Below are 21,657 nucleotides of genomic sequence, written 5' to 3'. Positions count from 1 at the left end.
GGATACGTACAGGAAGGAAGGTGCTCCAGCCTAAATAGAGAGGCACTTAGGGGGCTGTTCACATGAATTTAGGCAGCAGGACAGACTGTGCCCATCTTCTGTCTCCTGCCCTGGTTGGGAGGGGGCGGGTGGTCCCACACCTGAAGCTGCCACTTGCAGACTTTGGTTGCTTGGCCACCTATTCCCACGGAAGGGGATGTCCCTTGGGCCTGCTGACCCCCGGGCTCTAGGGGGTGGCCCAGAGCAGGAGTTGGTGCCATGAGAGCTGGGTGTGGCTTGCACACTTGTGGGCGGTGTGCACTTCTCCCATTGCATGAGCCCAGGAAGAGTCAGCATTGGTGCCTCAGAGCCCCACCTTCCAAATGTGGCTGTCCAGGACCACCCTTCTGTGTCCCTTTCAGTCTCCGCTTCCCTGCCTCCCTACTGTGCGCTTTGGAGGAGTAGCTGCTATCCTCAGCATCCTGTGGGCTGCTCCTCTGCCCCCTCTGCCCCTCCACATTCTGGTGCTTCTCTCGGCACCTCCGAGTACATCTCCTGCCCTGCTCAGCTTATCTGTTCCTGCCCCCTTTTGTGTGTCTCTGTCCCTTTGAGTTCTCTGTGTTCTGCTGCTGATGATGGCACAGGGAAGGGGACCCAGTGCAGCCCCCTTGCTCCACCACTTGAGGTGTGGGGCTCATGTTGGTTCATAGAGGTCTCCGTGCCGCCAGGCAGTGGACCCACATGTATGGACACACTGGCACATGCATATCCAGCCCCAGGCTTGCTGCATGTCCATGTGCCACACATGCAGTCACCCATGTGGGTGGCCACCCTGGGAGTACCACTCACACGCATGCAGAACCAGAGACACCATGTTCTCAGGGGGGAGACTGAGTGGCGAGTGGCTTTTCCCCATCAGGGTTGCGCCACCCTCAGGGCATGTGCTGGGGGAGTGGCGGGCAGGACATGCTCCTTCCTGCAAGAGGGAGACACATAACCCCTCCTCTCGGGGTGGAAGACCTGCTTGGCCCTGGAGCGTGAGTGTGCAGGGGTTCACTTCTGGGGTGATTATTCCGAACACACATGATCATGCGGTGAGGGGACTGCTCGGCAGAGGGTAGGGAGGACCGAGGGGCCGGTGTGGAAAGAGGTGTTCAGCTGTCTTGGAGGGGGCACAGAGCTACTGTGATGGGTCCTCAGAATTGAGGTCTTGAGATGTGAGGCCTGGGCCCTCCTGCCCTGGTCATGGACCCTGTGTCTGGACCAGGCTGAACAACTCACCTCCGGGAGCAGCGTGGGGGTGGCACTGAGGGGGGGCTCTGGGTGGACCCTGGGTGTGGAGGAAGTTTGGAGGAGGAGGAAGTGAGGACGAGGGTCCCTGGTGGGGATGTGTGGACTGTCTTTGCCCCAGTCTTGGATTAACATGGGGGCTGCACAGGAGGGGGACCGGGGCCGAGCTTGGGGTGGTGTGGACCCCACGCCTCCCACCCACGGTCCGGGCCTGCATCTCGGGAGGTGGGATGAGTGCCACGGGTTTAAGCTGGGGGTCGGGCTGTGGGAGAGTGGGAGGGAAGGGCGTGTCCAGGCTTGTTGGGGGAACCACTCTCCCTCCTGCCAGCCAGCACACAGGCAGCTGGGGCGGAAAGGCCTGGGCTCCGTTGTGGCCATGGCCGCTCTGTGGCCACTGCTGCCCCAGGGGACCCACCCTTAGAGCAAACAAACGTCATCATTTCTCCTATTTAAAAGCCTTTGCTACAGTGATGCTCTGGATCACTGAAACCCCTCAGAAGAAAAAGTTTAAAAGTTTAATTAAAAATTAAATATATTGTATTACGTATATAAAAAAAGGCAAAGTAAAAAATACAATCTGGTTCTAGAAAATATACTGAAGAAAAAGGATTAGGCGCTTCAAAAACTTAACCCTGGCGGGGCCAGCCAACAGGTCCTAGGCCTGGGCTTCCTGGGAAAGCCCGGGGCATGAGGGAACCACCCGTCACCCTCCTGGAGCCCCCTGAGGGCAGGTGGCCTGGAAGCCTGTGGAGGTGGCAGGGCGGTGGGGGCAAGGCTGGTAGGGTCACTGGCTCCTAAGGGGCTGTTACACGTCGCCAAAACATACACCTGCGACAGAGCAGAGCAGAGATTCGCAGCGGCGGGAGGAGGCGGCGAGGACGGGCGGGGCCTAGCCGGAGATGCACGCGCTGTAGTAGACGGCGCTGCTGGCGTCGGACAGCGCCGAGATCAGGCTGCTCTCCTCCGGGCAGGTCATGGCGCGCGGGCCCAGTTTGGCCAGCGCCACGTGGTACGGGAGCCCCGCGGCGTCGGGCCGAGTCCGGTTGCAGTTGAGGTACTGGTCGAACTCGGTGAGGTCCACGTCGGCCCACAGGTCGGCGGCGGGCCCCAGCGGCTCGGCGCCCTCCAGCGGCGGGGCCTCGGGCGGCGGCGACAGCGGGCCGGGGTACGGGCCTGGCGCGCCCAGGGCGCCATAGTACAAGCCTGAGAGCGGCGCGGCAGGGGGCGCGGTCCTGAGTGCCTCGGCCAGGGGAGCCCCGTAGCAGCCGCCGGGGTCGCGGGGCAACTCAGCGGGCGCGTAGGGCGCGCGGAAGGCGCGCAGCGCGCAGTCCTCGGGCGCCGCGGGCGGTGGGAAGAAGGCAGCTTCGCTGGGCTCCAGGCCGTCCAGAGGCGAGCGCTCGGGCGTGGGCAGCCCTAGGCCGTCGAACTCGGCACCCAGCGGGGGCAGCTCACGGAAGGCGCGAGCCGGGCCGGGCGCGGCGGGGAAGTGCTCGGGCGGCGGCTGCGGGGGCGCTAGGCCTGGGAGCAGGAGGCCGGGCTCCAGCCGCCGGGCCTTGCGCGCCTGCTTCTTGCGGCGCGGCCGGTACTTGTAGTTGGGGTGGTCGCGCAAGTGCTGCACGCGCAGCCGTTCGGCCTCCTCCACGAAGGGCCGCTTCTCCGCCGTGTTGAGCTCCTTCCACGCTTTGCCTGCGGGCAGCGGGCGCGGGTCAGCAGGCTGCCGTCGGGCGAGCAGGCGGCCAGCTGAGCCCTGCGTGCGCCTCGAGCGCTATGCGGGGGTAAGGCACAGCACCCCCGCGCCCGGCCCGGCCCCGGGACCGCCCGACCACCCCCGCGCGGCCCCCTGCCCCGCTCCCCAGCCCCGCCCGCGCCTCCCCGCCGCTCACCCAGCATCTTGCTGAGCACCGCGTTGTGCAGGTCCGGGTTCTGCTGAGCCAGCCGCTTGCGCTCGTCCTTTGCCCACACCATGAAGGCGTTCATGGGCCGCCGGATGCGCGACTCGTCGGCCGTCTGGCGTTCCCCGCGGCTCGCTGAGCTGAGGCCATAGCGCCCCGGCTCGGGGCTGCGCTGCGGGCTGCGCTGCGGGCTGGGCGGCGAGGCGGGCGCGGCGGGCGCGGCGAGGGCGGCGGGGGCGGCGGGGAGGCCGCGCGGCTCAGCGGCGGCCCCGGATCCCGGGGCCCATGCACAGTCGTGGCGGGCGGGCGGGTCGTCCTGTGCGCCGTAGCCGGGCGGCGATCTCTGCATTCCAGCTGGGCGCGACCTGGGCGGAACCGAGCGCGGGAGCGCGGCGGGCGGGCGGCGGGCACTGCGGGCCTGGCACGGAGAGCGGGCAGGCGGTGGCGGTGGGGACGGCGGTGGCCTCGCGCCGGGCGGGCGCCCAGATATAGCGGCGCGGGGCCAATCGGCGGTGGGGCGGGCGGGCGGGGCGGGGCGGGGCCGCCCCCTCCCTGGGGGCTCCCTTTCTTCTCAGGCCCGACCAGATTCCTCCAAGGCCTCCCCCGCTTGGAGTCCCCGACCCTCTCTGAAGGAGAGACCCCCGAGTGGGAAAGGGCTGCCGATGTGGGCTGGGGCTGTCAGGCTTTCCGAGCTCAGCTGCCGCCCACCCACGGAGTCAGACCCCGGGGCGGTAATTGGGGGAGGGTGGCAGCGCCCTACTCCGGCTGCCCCCCCCATGAGATTGCATTGGGAGGAGAGGGCCTTATTTTAACACCACGGGCTTGGGAGGCTGCCTTCCCGACAGCGGGTAAGTGCCGCCGCTGCGAGTCTGGCGTCTTGGGAAAGCGCCCTGCGCGGGGCAGTGTGCGCCCATCCTGCGAAGGGCGCTGACGCTCCAGCGCCCACGCGCACGTGGGGCTTTCAGCACCCGGGACTTTGCTCGCCTCCCCCAAGCTGCCCAAGTGGCTGCCTTAGGAGAAGGTGGTCTGGCGTTTCCTGCTCCACTGCCGACAGGAAGGGAGAGGGCAACGCTCTGGACAGAGACCTTGAAGAGAAGGGAGAACGGAGGCTCGTCCCTCAGGGCCCGTGGGGGTGGGAAGCCCCCTGCCCTGCCCAGGCCGCTGCTGCAGCAGGAGAAAGCACAGCTGGACAGAGGAGGGGGACACGCGTCCTTCCTTCCTGGCATCCCCTCCCATGGCCATCTCACCTGGGAGAGTTTCTTTCCAAAGGAGCCTCTATTAGTCATTTTGTTTTAGAGAGAGACGGGTCTGGATATGTTGCCTGGATTGGACTTGGACTCCTGGGCTCAAGCCGTCCTCCTGCCTCAGCCTCTCCAGTAGCTGGGACTACAGGTGTGCACCGTTGTGCTCCGACTCAGTCTTTTTTTGTTTTTTGAGACAGAGTCTCGCTTTGTTGCCTAGACTAGAGTGAGTGCCGTGGCATCAGCCTGGCTCACAGCAACCTCAAACTCCTGGGCTCAAGCGATCCTCCTGCCTCAGCCTCCCGAGTAGCTGGGACTACAGGCATGCACCACCATGCCCGGCTCATTTTTTCTATATATATTAGTTGGCCAACTAATTTCTTTCTATTTATAGTAGAGATGGGGTCTCGCTCTTGCTCAGGCTGGTTTCGAACTCCTGATCTTGAGCAATCCGCCCGCCTCGGCCTCCCAGAGTGGTAGGATTACAGGCGTGAGCCACCGCGCCTGGCCTCTGACTCAGTCTTTTTAATTTTCACTGTCCCCTCCCACCCCATTGGGAGGGGGTCTGGGCCCAGAAGCTGGTGGGTCTCTCCCAGGGAGGTCCTCCCGGCCCCTGCCAAGCAAGGCTCCATTGTGGGGGGTAGGTCTCAGAATGTCCACCCACTCTGCATGGCTACTCACAGCTGGGAAGCTCTGCAGCCCCCTGTGTGCCAGGTGCCTCAACCCCAAGTGTGGGAGACCCACGTAGTGAGGCCACAGGTTTCGGTGCCCCTGGGCCTGTGTGGCCACAGGCTCCCGATTCTGCCCAGGTTGCCCTTAGCCGGCACAGTCTGTGCTTAGGAATGGGGCGGGTCATGGGTCCACAGCACCCCCACAGGGCACCTGACCCGGGGCTCTTGCTCTTGGGTGTCCAGCCCTGCCCCGTGTCCCCACGTCACATTCTGTCATGTAGGTCTTGGCAGTGGCCATCGTCATCGAAGTGGTAAAGGGCTGCGTTTCCCAGCTGGACTCCAGAACTCCCGCTCTTCGGGTTTGACCCACAGGCCCTAGCACCTCGGTCGAGGACACTGAGCCAGGGCCAGCAAGCCGGGGGGCAGTTGGGGCACCGGGTGGTGGGTCTCTGGCTTTTCTCAAGGGCAGTGGCTGCTGGGATGGGTGGGCTCACAGCCTCTTCCACGTGTTACCAGCTCCCGTTTGAGCAGGTGTCAGTGTTGCGGCCGGCAGGGGGGTGTGCCTCATCGGGGCTGTGTGAGGAAGACTCCAGGTTGGGGGATGGGTCCAAAGATCCAGGGCTGCCCCGACTTCCCCTCAGCCAGCACTTGGCAGAGGCCACCTCTGTCCGCATGCAGCTTTAGGGGTGCAGTCTGGGGTCCCCAGGGCTGGGCTCAGCCTAAGAGGTAGCTGGTCTAGGGTGATGGTCACCAGGGCTGGGGAAAGAGGCCTCTGCACACTGGGAAGGATCTGCAGTTCCCTGGGCTCTGTCTGGTCCTCTGCAGGCCCTGGGCACCCCGAGGGATCCAGGCAGCCCAGAGCTTAGTGGTGGGCAGCGTCTGGCATTACCTCACTGCCCCTTGTCCCGCTGCCCCCCATGCCCCCACAGCTGCCTTGTCTGGCGCTGGCCAGTGGCCCTTGCTCTGGGCTGCACTGTGGACTCAGGGTCTGGCCGGCAAGTCCTGGGAGCCCCCTGGGGTGCTGCCTGCCCTCTGCAGGGTCAGGCAACCCCCCACCTGTACACTGCCCAGCATGTGTGAGGACGGCAGCGGGGGTGGGGACTGCAGTCAGGTGGCCCTGACCCAGGAGCCACAGGCTGGGGACTTGCTAAGGCTGCACAGGCTGGTGTGGGTGTGGCCGGCTCTGCTGAGGGCGGGGCACCCATTGCTGTGGTCCGTGGGTCTGTGTGTGGTCTGTGTGGCCTGTCTGTCAGCCTGGGTGTGGGGCAAGGTGGCCCCGAGAGCCGGAGGCTACCTAGGGCCTTGGGAGCCAGACAAGCTGGCCTCCCCGAGGAAGTGGAGATCCAGGGGTCCCACACAGTGAAGTGTGGCCCTCTGTGCCCAGGAAGGGAGGGGTCACCAAGGCTTCTCTGGCCATTGAGCTGCAGCCCCAGCCCTGTTCAAAGGGGGAGCAGTTCATGAGTTTAGGGGCACCCCTGTGTCTCTGGAGCCTCCCCTCAGTCTGGCCTGGCCCCCCCTTGAGAAGGGGCCTGTGTGGTAGCCCACAACCCCCACACAGAAAGGGTAGGGGGCCAGCTTTCTCTGCAAGGGTGGGGCTGGTCTGGGCATGGAGTGGACACTGTCCTCCTGGCCTGCCACCTGCTCCCTCCCTCAGCCTGGACACCCTGGCCTCCGGGTGAGGCTCGCAAAGGATGCCGGGGAGTCCCCCTCAGTGGCTCTGGGTGGGGTCTTGGCTTGGCACAGCTCCGGGGCCGGGGGGTGGTGGGACCTCCCAGGCACTGCCTGGGCACAGACCTCCCAGGCTCCCACCAGCCCAGCCCCTGCGGCTGCAGGAGCGCCGAGGCTGGGACCAATTACTGAATCCTGCAGGGCTTGAACTCTCCCACTCCCCAAGCGTGGAGGCGGGGGTCCCTGTCGGATGCAGTTTCAGGTGGAGGGGGATTTTCTGGTCTTCTGACACCTCAGTTTTGGAGCTGGCTATCCAGTTCAGATCCTGCTTCCTGCCTGTCCTCACAGCACCTGGTCCTTGCGCTGCAGCTCCTGGCCTGGCCTGACATGGCAGAGGCCGCAGGCCTCTAAGGGCCAGGGTGAGGGCACTGGAGGCCGGGGTCAGCCTCAACCTCTCTCCTGGGGTCAGGGTCTCTGGGGGGGGTAACCTGATGCCTCATAGCCAGGTGAGGCCCCACTTGTGCATTTATTTGTGTGTCTCTTGGCCAAGGACTGGTCTGGTTCAGGTGGATACTGGGGCCTTTGCCTGGGGACAGAGGTTCTCCTGGCCTGGTGCCCTCCGACTGTCCATCCTGCTGCGCACAGAGCCTCTGGGATTCTGGGGTGCTGCTGGCCTCAGCTTGGGAAAGGGCAGTGGGTGGGCAGTAGGTGCCCCCGATTCCTGGGCATGTGCAGGCGAGAGAGGGGTGAGGGTTCAAGCTCACGCCGGCCTGGGTGGTGGCTCTCCAGTGTTGGGGGTGGGGTCAGGGTTCACATGTATGATTCCCAGCCGTCCTGTGGATCCCGCAGTTGCACGCAGAACTGGTGTCACATGGGCACCAGAGTGTTCGTGTGCTGGTGGGGTGTCAGGCTGGTGGGGGGTGTCTAAAGGTGTGGGTTGTGGTCCAGGCACTGTAGAAGCTGCTCCTGAATTCCGGGGGTGTTATGCTGTGGTGGGCGTGGGCCCAGGGAGTGATCGCAGACTGTTGGGGCACTGGATGAGTGTGGGGGTGTCAAAGCATGCAGTGTGAGCCCTGGGAGGATGTTGTGCAGCCTTTCAGGGGTGCTCTGCTCTGGGGGAGGTTGCAGGGCTCTGTGTGTCCTTGGGTGTTGCTGCGAGCTGTGTGGGCCTCCCCAAGTGCGGCCGGGCAGGAGCGCCATGGGAACCAGGCTGGGGGGCCTGGGCTGCTCCGAATTCCCATGGCAACGGCAGGGCGGGGTCAGGAAACAGCCCGGCTCAGGAAGGAAGGCTGGCTGTGCCTGAGGAGGGAGCCTAGGGGAGCCTAGGGCCAGCCTGGGCTGAGCAGGCGCCAGACATTCTGTCCAGCGGCCCCACCCTTGGCCTGCCCCCCTCGCTCATGGCTGCCCTTATGGGGCTGGGGCTGCGCGTACCCTGGTCCCTTTGGAGGCAGAGGGGAGCGCTCTGTGTGCCCTGCACGGTGGGGTGTGTTGGCACGCTCTGGTAGAGCGCTCCGTGTGCCCTGCACGGTGGGGTGTGTTGGCACGCTCTGTACCCAGGGCCCCTGGAAGGCAAAGCCCACCGGCTTCCCTGCCCTGGGCTGGCCCGGCCCCTCCCTCCCTGCCAGACTGGGAAACAGCGGCTGGGGGGAGGGCAGGACAGGAGATGGCCCCCTCAGGGGGCACCTGCCCACCTGGCTGCAGCTCTTCAGGGCTGGAAGCAGCTGTGCGTTTCTTTTCTGTTGCTTGTCCTGGCTCTGGTGACAAGTGGCTTTGGTAGTCCAACCGGCTAGGGCTACCAAATGGGCTGGAGGAGCAGGTCTGTGTCCTTGGGGGTCACCCGCCCTGTCTTGTGCAGGGACGGGAGTTATCGGTCCACGTACTTGTTTGTTACTGAGCGCCTGTTGTGCACCAAGCCCTATTCCAGGAATTTGGCCGAGAGCAAAACAGACCAAGTCCCTGCCCAGCCGAGGCTTCCATTCTTGTGCGGAGAGACAGTCAACGTCTCTACACACAAGTCAGCATTTGGGGCGCCAGGTATAGGAATGGGTCTGTTTGGGGGCGCTGACTGCCTGTTCTTTCATGAGGTGACTTTTGAGGCAGCCCCTGAAGGAAATACTGAGGGGACAGGGGATCCTCTGGATAGCGGGAGGGGCACGTGGCAAGGCCCTGGGGCAGGGAAGCCTGCTGTGGGCAGGCAGCCAGTGTGAGTGCTGAGGGGGAATGGAGCAGGATCTGGGAGGGTCTTGCCTTTTCGTCTGAGTAGGACTTGGGAACTCGGGAGGGTTTTGAGTGGAGGAGTGTGATCCAAGTTGGCTTCCATGGCCTCCCGCAGCGGCCCTGAGAACACGGGTCTGTGTGGGGCAGGCAGGGCGACTGGCTACCAGCAGAGAAGGGCAGGGGCCCTGCTCCTGCAGGGGGGCCTGGCCAAGGTTGGCCCTCGGCCCCCTGCCCCCCAGCCGCCCTAGGGGTCTCCCAGGCCTGCTGGTCCTGTGGGAGGCAGGGCAGGGCCCGGCCAGCATGCCCGGGCCCCTGGGAGGTACTGCCTCGGGGACCCTGGCTTTGCCCCCTGTGAGTCAGACCTCCATAGCCCCTGACCCCGTGGCTGCCTGGGGCCCTGGGGAGGGGGAGGGCGGGGTGGCCGCCAGCCTGGCGGGCTGACAGGGCAGGGAGGGCAGCGTTTCTGGGAATTGTGTGGGGGAAGCGCATTGTTAGAGTGAGCCTGGAGCAGGCCGCCAGGGCTGCCGCTGGCCTCTGGGGAAGCCTCCTGCCTCCCTGAGACAGCCTCCAGGGGAGGGCGCTGGGCCTGGGCCAAGGCTCTGGGCGGGGCTGGGACTTTCCAAGAGTCACTGCCCTGTCTGGCCTCTTCCCATTCTGCAGACTGTGGGACTGAGGTCCAGAGGTCTGGCTGCCGCGTGCAAAGCCAGGAGCGGTGGGTCCGGTCCCCATCCCCTGTCCTCGTTGCTAGCACGTGCAGCGGGCACTCTTGCTGGACCTAAGTCCTGGTCCTGCCCTGCCTGTCCTCAGAGGCCAGCATCCAAGACCTCAGGACTGGCTGGGTCATGGTTGGCTGGAGGTGCTGGTGGAGTGGGGTGCAGAGACAGCCCCCGGGGGCCCCAGTTCATTGGTCATGGGAGCATGGGGGACTCTGTGTGAGTTTGGCAGCACGAGTTTTCCCACCATGGCCCTGCCTCGGCCAGAGGGGAAGTGCGGATGCGGCCGCTGGGGTCACGGCCAGCTCGGGCAGGCAGGGGGCGGGGGACACAAATAGAAAAATAAATGGCCCGAGCTTCCGATGTTTCCTGGACTTGGGACGGGGGAGGGGGCTGACCTCTGGGCCAAAGGTGCAACCGGCCCGGTTGAGTGGACCCTGGGGTTTTCCCCACACCCCTGTGAGGGCCACGGCTTCCCCTCAGGGCTCCTGAGGGCAGATCGTGTGTCTCTGTCCACGAAGGCAAGTGTGGAGGGCTTCCCAGAGGAGGTGACAAAACCCTGATGGACGAGCCAAGGGGGCTCAGCCCCAGGGAGACGGGGTTCCTGGTACGGAGGCCTGGTGTGGGTGTCGGTGGCTGGTGGGTCTGGGAGGGTGATCAGGGTCCTCCCTTGCCCTGTGGCGGCTCCTGGGCGGGGTCCTCTGCCCCCCACTGCAGGTCACATTGTCCTGGCTCCCGCTCTGGGCACGGCAGGCCCGATGGCAGGGAGCAGGAGTGTCCCCCCTCCACCTGCAGGCCCTGCCTCCCTTCAGGCTCCATGTGTTTCCTGAGCACCTACTGGGTGCCCGACTCTGCTGTCAGGGCTGGGGACCGGGCAGAGAGGGGACACAGGTCCTTGCCCTCTGAGTGTGTCCCCTGGGAGACAGATGCGTCACTAACCAGTTCACGGTGGCTCCGCATGTGAGTTCACGTGTGTGTGTGCGTGTGCGTGCCAGATATGCACCAACAAGGAAGGTTCTTCAATGGCAGAGGGGATAAGCTGGGGTCCGGAGGGACGGCGCCCCGTTGGGGTGAATGTCCCAAGGAGAGTCCCATGGTTCTGATGTTGTCATCTTTAGGGTGAGGCTTCCTGAGGGCACAGGAGGGTCTGGTGGCCCAGGCAGCTTGTTGGGGAAACTCCTTCCCAAGGTCGGTAAGGTCCGGAGGGGGCTGGGGTGGGAACGCTCGGAGCAAGTTCCCACAGGTCAGAAGTTCATCAGGGACCCCAGGACCGGGGACTTATCAAGTGTGGAGCTGGGAGTTTTGGGGTTGGTCAGTGCCACAAGCCCCAGAAGCGGCGGCCTCTGGCTGGGACTGGCCACACTGCCCTGGCTGCATCATGGTCCTGGCCAGGTGGCTGTGGCCTTTCCTTGCTTGTCGGAGCCAGGCCAGCTGGTCTGTGGCTCACTCCCGCCACCTAGAGGCCCCTGAGGGCATCACCAGCTGACCCACGGGCAGGGCACCCCACCAGATTCCAGGCTGGCTGATTGCCCCCATGGGTCTACACCCTCCCCCTGCAGAGGCTGCTTCCACTCAGGGCTGGACCAGGTCAGGGGTTGGGACTCCTGTCAGAGGGGCTGTGGCCCCCAATAGGAAGCCCCTCCTCTGCCACCCACCCCACCTGTCCTGTCCACTCTTGTCTCCCCGTCATGGCCCTACCATGGGCCAGGCCACCACTGACCCTTCCACACCTATCCCATCAGGGTCCCAAGATGCCCTCAGGCGGCCCAATAGGCTGGGCCCACTGCCAGGCCCCCCCAGGCCCTGCAGGGATCCCCTGACCTTCCAGCCCTCGTCCCCCAGGGCTGCAGCACCTGGGGCTGCCTCTGTCTGCAGCCTTGGTGGGCCTCCGTGGAGACCCACAGAGACACAGTGGGCTCCTTATGGGCTCTGTCTTTTGTGGTCCTTCCTAAAGACCACCTGGCATCCCGTGGAGAAGGAAAAGGGCCCATGGCAGGTGGTCTGGCTCAGCACGGGAGAGTGCTAGCTCTCACCTGAGGGCTCCCCTCAGTACCATGTCCTTCTGTCCTGCCACATCATGCGGCTGTGCACACAGTAGCATTCACAGGATTATACTGGAAACCAATTATCTTAACATGTGGTTACGAAAACATTTTCTAAAATGTGTTGCATAGAAACCCGAGTGCTTCTTTTATTTTAGTTTTTGTTTTTTGAGACAGAGTCTTGCTCTGTTGCCCTGGTAGGGTGCAGTGGTATCATCATAGCTCACAGCACCCCCAGGAGCAACCTGGTCTCCTGGGTTCAAGCAATCCTCCTGCCTTAGCATCCTGAGTAGCTGAGACTACAGGTGCACACCACCACACCCAGCTAATTTTTTCTATTTTCAGTAGAGATGGGGTCTTACTTTTGCTTAGGCTGGTCTTGAGCCCCTCAGCTCAAGCAGTTCTCCCACCTTGGCCTCCCAGAGTGCTAGGATTATAGGCCTGAGCTACTGCGCCCGGCCTCTGAGTGCCTCTTTCTTAACTCACTGAAAAACAAGATGTGGGGTTGGGCTGAGCGGCCACTGCCGTTCCCAGCAGCAGGGATGTGTGCAGTGTCAGAAGCAAAGTCGCCGGTGTGAAGCAGCTGTGGTTTGTGCTGCGGTCAGCCACGGGCCCTGCTGACCAGATGTGGCTCGTGGCTTTGCTCATAACTGAAGGAGTGGTATGTTCCCCTAGAGGTCAGCAGGAAGCAGAGGGTGATGTCTTCCCGCTTAGTCGTTTTTCCATTGGGAGGTTGGGCACTGACCCCTTGAACCGTTGAGACCCCATCCCACTCCTCCTCCTGCCTTACCTGGCCCCTCCGCAGCTCCCAGACCCTGTCTCTGTCTCATCCCCGTCTTGACAGACCTTGTCCTGCAGGGCGTTTGTCCCTTCCCACAACTTGGGGGAGGTTGTTGGGGCTGGGATAGAAACTAAGACCATTATCCCACCTCCCAACCCCTGGGATACCCTCTGCACCCCTGAAACGCAGCCCCCACCCCCCCTGAGCATCTTCCCTCCTCGGGGCACCCGGTGTTCCTCACGCACCCCGGCTGCCCTGCGGCCTGTACCTCTGACCTGCACAGAGGTATCACAGAGGACAAAGACCCCAGGGACCCACCCTGGGGAGGGGGGTGCAAGGGGCAGGGGTCTTTGTTCTTAACCAGCTCTCTAGATAGTGCTTTGAGAGTCACTGTGCTGGGGCACCTTTGTGGATGGAAACATTCAAATGAGCGAAATATTGAGAAGCATCCCCCATGCAAAGTCCCCTCACTGGGTCGGCTGACCCAGGCAGGGTCAAGGTGGGGCCTCAGTCTGGTATTCCAGTTGTCTGTGTGTGCTCCCTCCCCAGAACTTTGGGCTTGTCTGTCCTGAGGAGAAAGTAGATGGGGATCAGCCACACTGCTGGCTCCATGATGGCAACTTTTTCGGGGGTGGCATGCTGGCACCCTGCCAGCGCCTCAGAACAACCTGCACAAACTCTGCACAAACTCCTCTGATGGCATGGTGCCTGTCAAGCTCCCCGCCCAGGAGGGCTGCTTCTGTGTCTGGACGTCCCCCCAGCTCGGGGTGGGGCTGCCTTCACGCGGTCTTCGAATCAGCTCAGCCCTGTCTGTCGGAGAGGCCTGTGTCCCTGAGCACTGGCTGGGCTGTTTCCACGGATGTGTCCCGAGTCCCCATGGATGACAAGGAGCCTGGACCTCTGACGCATGTTTTCTGGGGTTCCTTCTGGTTCCGCACAAGGGCAGCTCCTGGGCTGGTTTTGTGGGACCCAGGTTGGTTACTTGTCAGCCATGGAGAGGGTGGTTGAAGGGTCAGTGGCTCTGGCCTCTCCTAGCCTATTGGTATGGCTGGACCCTCAAAGGCTTCACACATGCTCGGACCATGGGATTCTGGCCACAAGGACTTGCCTGGTTGGGCTGGGCTCAGAGCTAAGGCCCCAGCTCACAGCGAGGGCCAGACTTTTAGAGTCAGTATGGAAACTGGAAGTCTTGTGTTCATCCATCAGAGAGCCTTGTGTCTTGGAAAAGCTTTGCTCTCTACCAAGAATTCCATCCTTTTCCCTTATGATTAAGATGAATCTCTTCCATCACTAATAAGGGGAAAAACGAATCTCATAACTGACCATATTTCCCTTTTCACTTAGGCTGTTAGGGAGCTTATTCATATCTCATGCCACCGAGAGCTCAACGCATGGTCGGCCTCAGCCATCTGGCCATCCCACCTGCCACCTGGCCTCATAGTTTCTTGGTCTGAACTTCAGTGACCATGGGCCCCACAACACTATAGACACCAGTCCCTGGGTCTGCACCGACCCCCAACATCGTGCCCCTCCAGCAAACCACCCAGCACCGGCTGCACTACGGAGGTGGGGGCGGAGGCGGGATGCTGCCCTGCCCCTCGCCCCTGCCCAGCCCTCCCAGGCAGGGGAAGCCCCTTTGGCCGTGCCGCCTGCCCTTCCTGGGGCCAGCCACGGCAGCAGAGAGAGGACCGACTGTCTTTGCGCTCTGTTGCCTGCCCCGTTGTCAGGGGCGAATCAGCTCACGTCTTTTTCTTTTTCTTTTTTTGGAGACAGAGTCTCACTCAGTTGCAGGGCTAGAGTGAGTGCCGTGGCGTCAGCCTAGCTCACAGCAACCTCAATCTCCTGGGCTCAAGTGATCCTCCTGCCTCAGCCTCCCCAGTAGCTGGGACTACAGGCATGCGCCACCATGCCCGGTTAATTTTTCTCTCTCTATATATATATTTTTTTAAGTTTTTCCATTTTATTTTATTTATTTATTTATTTTTATTTCGGCATATTATGGGGGTACAGATTTAAAGGTTTCAATAAATGCCCATTTCCCCCCTACTCCCGCAAGTCTGAGTCTCCAGCATAACCATCCCCCAGATGGTGCACATCTCACTCATTATGTATGTTATATATGTTTTTAGTTGGCCAATTAATTTGTTTCTATTTTTAGTAGAGACGGGTCTCGCTCTCGCTCAGGCTGGTTTCGAACTCCTGACCTTGCGCAATCCGCCTGCCTCGGCCTCCCAGAGTGCTGGGATTACAGGCGTGAGCCACCGCCTTCGCCTCAGCTCACGTCTTATTTTTTTTTTTTTTGAGACAGTCTCGCTTTGTTGCCCAGGCTAGAGTGAGTGCCGTGGCGTCAGCCTGGCTCACAGCAACCTCAATCTCCTGGGCTCAGCGATCCTCCTGCCTCAGCCTCCCGAGTAGCTGGGACTACAGGCCTGCGCCACCATGCCCGGCTAATTTTTTTTCTATGTATTAGTTGGCCAATTAATTTGTTTCTATTTATAATAGAGACGGGGGTCTCGCTCTTGCTCAGGCTGGTCTCGAACTCCTGACCTCGAGCGATCCGCCCGCCTCGGCCTCCCAGAGTGCTAGGATTGCAGGTGTGAGCCACCGCGCCGGCCTCAGCTCAGGTCTTGACAGCAGCCCTGTGAGGCAGGCACTACTGCCCGCCCGATGTCACGGTGGGGACACCGAGGCACGGAGCAGCCCGCGTGCAGAGCCCAGACCGCACCCGGGCTGGCTGACTGCGGAGGCGGGGGCCTTGTCACCGCAGCCCCGGCCACTCCAGACGCCACAGCACCTCCAGACGCCACTGCCCCACGGGTGACCTCCGCGCGGCTCCGGGAGCGGGAAGGGAGGACTTCCCGCGGGCACAGCCGGCCGGGCCGGGGCGCGGGGCTCGGAGGGGCTGAGGCGCGTTGCGGGAGCGCCCGGCCGGCCTTGCTCTGAGGGCCGCTCAGAGAGCGGAGAGGCCGTGGGGGGAGGGGAAGGGGGCGGCACCGGGACCGCGAGCTCTGGCGGCGCGTCAGGACTACACTTCCCAGGAGGCCGTGCGCGCCGCGGGGGCCTCCTGGAAGTTGTGGTCCGGGGCGGAGAGAGCGCGCGCGCACGGCGGGCGGAGCGGCGGGCGCAGGAACTACACTTCCCGGGATGCAACGCGCGGCCGCGGGGGCCGGGGGTTTGGGCCGGGGGTCCGCCGCCCGCGGCGGGGCTGAGTCGGCTGCGGCGGGCGCTGGAGGCGGCTGCGGCCGGGGCCGGGTTCCGGGCCGGGCGGCGGAAGCGGGCGCGGCGGGCGCGGCGGGCGCGGGGGCCGCTGTTCCTGAGGCGATGATGGGCAAAGAGGAGGAGATTGCGCGGATCGCCCGGAGGCTGGACAAGATGGTGACCAAGAAGAGCGCGGTGAGGGGCGCGGGCCGCCAGGACCCCGGGACCCCCGCCCCGTCGAGACCCCGTCGAGCTCGCCGACCCCCGTCAGGGCGGGGAGACCACCTGAGGGGCAGAACGAGGCCCAGCCCCGGCAGAGACTCCCGGGACGCGGGGAGACCCCCGCCCGAGGCCGAGACCCCTGTCCTGCCCTTCACCCCCGCACTCCCGCAGAGGCCGCCATCGGGCCTGGACCTTGTCCCGGGAGCCACGCTCTGGACTCAGACGCTCCTGCCTGGCTGAGACCCCGCAGACCCGGCTCTGCAGCCCTCCCTGCCCCTAACTCCAGACCCCCGGCCCGGCCAGCGGACGGCTTCCTAGGCCCCAGCCCCGCCTTACAGCGCAGCCCTTTCCAACAGACCGCCTGGCCCCGAGCCTGTCTCCATCCTGGCCTGGGCACCCTCGGGGGCCTCCGCTGGTCCCCGCCGAGCCTGCCCCAGCTTGGCGCCCTCTCCCCACTGGTCTCCCATGCCCTGTGCGCCTGCGAGAGTTCGGACCCCTTTGCCCTGGAGCTATAATGCCTCCTGCACCCCTTTCTGGCCCGCGTCATTCCCCTTCACAGGCTGGCCAAAGGCCTTTCCTGGCTGTGGGGCCCGTTTTCTTCTCTGTCTGTTCCCACCCTACAAAAACCAGGTTTCTCTAATAAATTCTTGCCCTTCCTTAGCCAGCACTCAGCCAGCAGCGACTGGGGTGTGGTAGATACCTAGACACCCTGGGAAAAGAGACTGCCGAGTGAGACCTGGGAGGTCGAAGGAGCCTCACCTGGCAGTCTCTGGGCACTGGAGCCTCTGGCCAGCTCTGCTCACTGCGCAGCCTGGGCCTCTCTAGTCCAGCGGCCACAGTGAGCCGTTGGAGGCTGCTTTGAGGCCTCTGGGAGGGGCCAGGCCAGTGGGGGTCCAATTCCAGCATCATGACCTTGTGCAATCTCTACAACCTCCCACAGAAGCATCCCTAGCAGATGGTACTTGCCTTATGGGGGTGGGGAGGGGTCCAGGAGTTCAAACGGGGGGCCTGGCTGGCTCAATAAACATGACCTGTGCCCTCCCACCCAGACTGCCAGCTTCTGGGACAGGGCTGAGTTGTGTCTCTGCTGGACCAGCCCCGGTGGTGAAGGTGGCTGAGTCATGGGCTTTCGGTGGCTTGCGCAGCCACCCCAGGGCTGTGTGACTGCAGTGGGGATTCCGGGAAAGCTTTTTGGGCTGAGCAGGATTGAGTCTAGCTTCCTGTTGACCATGGTTCTGGGCTGGGGTCTACACTGGGAAGGGGGCGGGCTCCCACTCATTCATTCATGCTGGAAGCAGCCCCCCTCCATCGTGTTCACACCCCCACACCCCTGAGAGACCGTGGGCAGCACAAAGTAGGGGTGTGTGAATGATCTGTAGCTGTTTCCAGAGATGAGCAGAGAATGAAGTTGCCTTCCTTCTTAAAGGAGACAAAGCACAAAAGATAAAGCCAGGAGCAGATGTGGATGGTGGAACCTGGGGAGGGCTGGGTGGGTGGGTGGGACTGGTCAAAGCATGAGCAGAGTGGGGGGAGGGCACTGTGGAGTGGGGTGTTAGAGCCAGTAGAGGCTCCTGGTGGGTTCTAGTGCCTGAGGCCCCTTGGGAAACTTGTGAGCTGTATTTGGGGGTTTTATGCCTCTGGTCTTGAGCCCACTGGAAGCCACATTCCCTGGTGTGCAGCGCTGTCAGGGAACAGTGTCTTTGGCTCTGGTGATCACATGTCCCCTCTGAGGGGTTCACCTGAGGGCTGGACTCTGCACAGCCCGAGGGGCAGGGCTTGCCTGGGGGATTGTGTGAGGAGGGGACTGCACCCTGGGCAGAGCTACCTGGAGTGGGGGTAGGTCCACCAAGCCCCTGCCATGGCCTGTGGGTTACAGGACATCTGAGTAGCGGGGTCAGCTCATCTCATGGTGTGGGGAAGGATACACACATGGAAACCCACCGGTATGTTCACAGGGGACTGGGCCTGTTGAAAACAAACCAGACGAGAAGCGTAGGGTAGTGCATGGCACAGATGCAGTTTTAAGTAGGAGAGGCCTTGCTGAGAAGCTTTGAGTGAAGCTTTGGGGCGGGGGGCACTAGCCCTGTAGATACCCTGGGAGCGTGTTCCAGGCAATGGGGCAGCAGGTGTGAAGGTCCTGGGGTGAGTGTCCCGGCACTCTTGAGGCAGTATGCCTAGAGTGAAGGCGTAACCTGTTTGTGCCCGGCCTTATCCTGTGTGAGGTCTTGGAGGACACACGGAGCTTGAGTGGTGAGATAAGGCAGAGAGGAGACTGGGGCCTGTTGCAACAGTGCAGGTGACTGCTTGGGGATAGCTCGGAGGCCTGGAGGACCGACCGGGAGTGGGGCTGTGGGCCTTGGGGGTGTTGGCTGTGGCTGTGCCAGGACTGCAGGTGCACTGAGGGTTTGGCCTCAGCACAGGACACTGAGGTTCCTGGGTGGCGCTTCCCAGCCCACGGGGCACTTTGGGGAGAGGCTGCCCTGCATACCAGGGCGTGGACAGGCAGGGAGTGAGTGAGCCTGGGGCTACCTTCACCTGTGTGGCTCTGGCTCCTGGGGAGGGGCTGGCATTCCCTTCTGGTTTGGTCTGTGACCTGATGTGACAGTGAGGCCCGTGAGGTCATTGCCACAGATGTGGATCAGGAAGTCATGTGACCTGTAATGATGGGGACTTCCTTCTCATCCTGCCCTGGGGTGGAGGCAAGAAGGGCCCTTTGCCATGGTGCAAGAACAGGCGGGCAGAGCCCTGGGTGTCTCCAGGTGGAGGAACTGTGGCTTCCCTCTGGCCCCAGGTGGAATCTCCAAATTGCCACTGCCTTGTGTTCCCTGCAGTGGGCAAGAGGAGGTGAAATTGTCCACTGAGATCTAAAGTCCTTTATGAAGGTCCCCCTTCTCCTTCCAGGAGGGAGCCATGGACCTGCTGCGGGAGCTGAAGGCCATGCCTGTCACACTGCACCTGCTCCAGGTAGGTCCCTGCCTGCCCCAGGCCCGGGACGGCTCCTGGGAACAGTCCAGAGGACAGCAGTTCTAAGGGCACCTGGCAGGGCGTGGTCCCCCTCCCCAGTCCTTGGTTGGCACAAATATCTGTTCTTGAGGAGAGGGTCCCTGCTCCTCTCTGGTGCTCAATGAGACAGGGTGGGGAGTCTGAGGACAACCTATCCTGTCCTTGATGGCCGAGGCTCCTGGGTTCCAGATGGGACAGTACCATGAAGAGAGGCACCTACCTTCCCCCGCCAGCCCCAGCCCCTGCCCTGTGGGAGCCGCTAAGGGTCTGCTGGGAGGCTCTGACTTCCGGGACAGGCCCCCACTGCCACCCGACCAGGCTGCTTGCCTTGCAGTCCACCCGAGTCGGGATGTCCGTCAACGCCCTGCGGAAGCAGAGCTCCGACGAGGAGGTCATTGCGCTGGCCAAGTCTCTCATCAAGTCCTGGAAGAAGCTCCTGGGTGCGGGTCAGGCAGTGCTGACTGAGCTCCGGGGCAAGGGGCCCCTGAAAAGTGCTGGCCTTTTGCTGGTGTAGGGTGCTGGCGGTGCTGCCTCTGCGCTGGGCTGCGCAGGAGTGGGGTGGTGGCAAACCTGAGCCAGGAAATGCCCAGCTCAGGGGCTAGGAGCTGACTGGTGACTGCCCATCAGCGTCAGCTGGGAGGGGTGGCCTGGGAGGCATGGCTGGGGGAGGCAAGGGTGTGTGCTGGGGAGGGGGTTCCATGTAGAACAGGGAGAGAAGAGAGTGGGGGGCAGCACCTGAGCTGACAAGCATGGGGGAGTGGCCAGGAGCCCTAGAGGGACTGGGCTGAGCTGGAGGGGTCACACCAAGGTGGGGGATACTCCACGAAGAGAGGGTAAGAGGGAGGAGGTGGGGCCACCGCAGCTGCTCAGAGGGAGCAAAAGGGCTGCCTCAGGCCAAGGAAGGGCTGAGCTGGACAGAAAGCAGCCTCTTCCTGGGCACAGTGGGTGACTAGGGTGACAGAGATGCCCCTGCCTGGGACAGAAGGGCAGCTCCATCTCTGGACCCTGGGAGGGGGCCCCTCCCAGCTCTGTCCACACCCTTGTGAAACAGCCACAGCCCTGTGTGGCCTTTGGGCCACACATGGCACAAGCCCAGTGCAGGCCCCAGGCCTGGCTTCACCTAAGGCTGGGGTTTAGAAGGAGACTTGTAGGGGAATGTTTGGTCTGTCTATCTAGGACAGGCAGGAGGGTGGTCCCCAGAGGCCCAGAGGTGGCCTGCTTGAGCTGGGGAATGTGTAGGAAAGGGTCTGGGGAGGTGGCCTCCAGGCTGCAGAGGCTGATGAGGGCTTGCTGGACAGAGAAGGCTTGGTGGGCTCCTGGCCCTGGCTCCATCTGGCTTGGCCGGGGCTAGGGGTCAGGGCTGACAGCAGGGGTCGTGGTCTACCTGAAGCTGTGCCTGGGTGGTGATCTATCTTTCCCTCCTGACCAGCCCATCCCCTTGTTTCTGGGTAACTGCAGATGCTTCAGATGCCAAAGCCAGGGAGCGGGGGAGGGGCACACCTCTGCCCACATCGTCTTCCAAGGATGCCTCAGAGGCCACGGATCCCAGGTAGCACACCTGGAAGGCAGGTGCACACCCTCCTGCCTCCTAGCCTCAGTTTCCTCAGTAGAGAAGGGGTGCCTGGGCACTGCTGAGGGAAGGGCTGTCGGGGGGGGTATGCACAGGGCTAGTCAGCCTCATGCTGGACACTGTGTCACGGCCGAGCCCCACACGCGCTGACCATCCGGGACACACGGCTGTGTCCGCCTGGCTGTCAGTGAGCCACCCTGACGCTGTCCTCTGCAGAGTGCCGTGCACACCTGAGTGGACCTGTAGGAGCTCCCTGGCCACTGCCCCCGAGACTCCGTCCTGGGTTTAGTTCTCAGTGGCCTGCTCCGGCTGCCCCCTCAGTCTCACTCGAGGGCCCCTCTTTCCTGCAGAGTCTCGCCCAGAACCAAAGGTGCCCGGCTCCCCTCCCACCGTGCATGCGCAGTATGGACACCGCAGACCGGAGCGCAGTCAGGGCTTTGCTGCTGTGGAGGCTGGGTGCTCAGGGACAGGCTGTGGTCAAGAGCCCGCTTTGCTCTTGACTGGCCTGGCTGGGGCTGGGCCTGGGTAGGACAGGCTGAGCGCTGGACTCATGGCGTCGCTGTGCAGCCGCAGCGCATCTGCACACCTGCTTGAGTTTATTTCCCTCCAGGAAGCTGCCTGCCCCTGCTCATTTCCACAAAGGGCTCAGTGGACAGAGCCTGGCCATCAGGCAGCCCCGAGAGAGTTGTCCCTGTCCCAGTCTGTGCATGCCAGTAGGGTTACCTGTGATGGCAGGACCCGGCCTTGGGTGACCCCCAGCCTGTTTGCCCCACAGGCAGCTGTAGTCTGTCCCCCACCTGGGAGCAGCCATGGCTGCCATCAACGGAGAGGTGTCTGCAGGAGGCCTGTGACCTGGGCCTCCCAGAGGGTGTGAACACCAAGAAGTGGCAGTGACCGCACAGCCCATCCTGACCAGCTGGCAAAGCTGCCAGGCGCTGGGTGCCGGGGTAGGATCTGGCATCCTGTTCCCACTTGGGGAGTGTGCCCTGACCCACAGGGGACCTCGAGGCCCCTCCCCTGCCAGCTGGATGGAGACAGGCTCACAGCTATAGCTGGGGCAGAGGCAGGGTTTGGAGATGCGGACTGTGCCAGGTCATCTGCTCTCTTGGGACCAGCGTCTCACTGGGCTGCACACCGCCCTCTGAGCCCACCTGGCCCTGCCTCTCTCCA

At 63.1% G+C, this 21,657-nt stretch overlaps 2 protein-coding genes across 5 annotated transcripts in view; one reads left to right on the top strand and one right to left on the bottom strand.

Moving 5' to 3' along the window:
• The first annotated feature begins 992 nt into the window (after positions 1-992).
• The window catches only part of TCEA2 (transcription elongation factor A2), a 24,169-nt gene continuing 3,504 nt past the window's right edge, over positions 993-21,657 (top strand). For 2 of the 4 annotated variants that reach the window (XM_012773030.3, XM_012773031.3), the window contains exons 1-4: positions 15,640-15,887; positions 18,816-18,878; positions 19,252-19,357; positions 20,376-20,466. In XM_012773030.3, coding sequence (XP_012628484.2) covers positions 15,816-15,887; positions 18,816-18,878; positions 19,252-19,357; positions 20,376-20,466 — 332 coding nt within the window. In that variant the 5' untranslated portion in view covers positions 15,640-15,815. Of the gene's footprint in view, positions 1,017-15,634; positions 15,888-18,815; positions 18,879-19,251; positions 19,358-20,375; positions 20,467-20,837; positions 21,653-21,657 lie in introns of those variants that run through there. The other 2 variants (XM_076010788.1, XM_076010787.1) reach the window with 2 other exon arrangements.
• SOX18 (SRY-box transcription factor 18) lies at positions 1,784-3,622 on the bottom strand. Its single transcript, XM_012773032.3, has 2 exons — positions 3,153-3,622; positions 1,784-2,955 (listed from the first exon to the last, which is right to left on the bottom strand). The coding sequence occupies exons 1-2, from the start codon at positions 3,508-3,510 to the stop codon at positions 2,159-2,161; spliced, it is 1,155 nt and encodes a 384-aa protein (XP_012628486.3). The 5' UTR covers positions 3,511-3,622; the 3' UTR covers positions 1,784-2,158.

This window comes from Microcebus murinus, chromosome 16 (assembly GCF_040939455.1).
Source record: "Microcebus murinus isolate Inina chromosome 16, M.murinus_Inina_mat1.0, whole genome shotgun sequence".
Classification (NCBI taxonomy): Eukaryota; Metazoa; Chordata; class Mammalia; order Primates; family Cheirogaleidae; genus Microcebus; species Microcebus murinus.
This window is presented reverse-complemented; position numbering and strand designations above follow the sequence as displayed.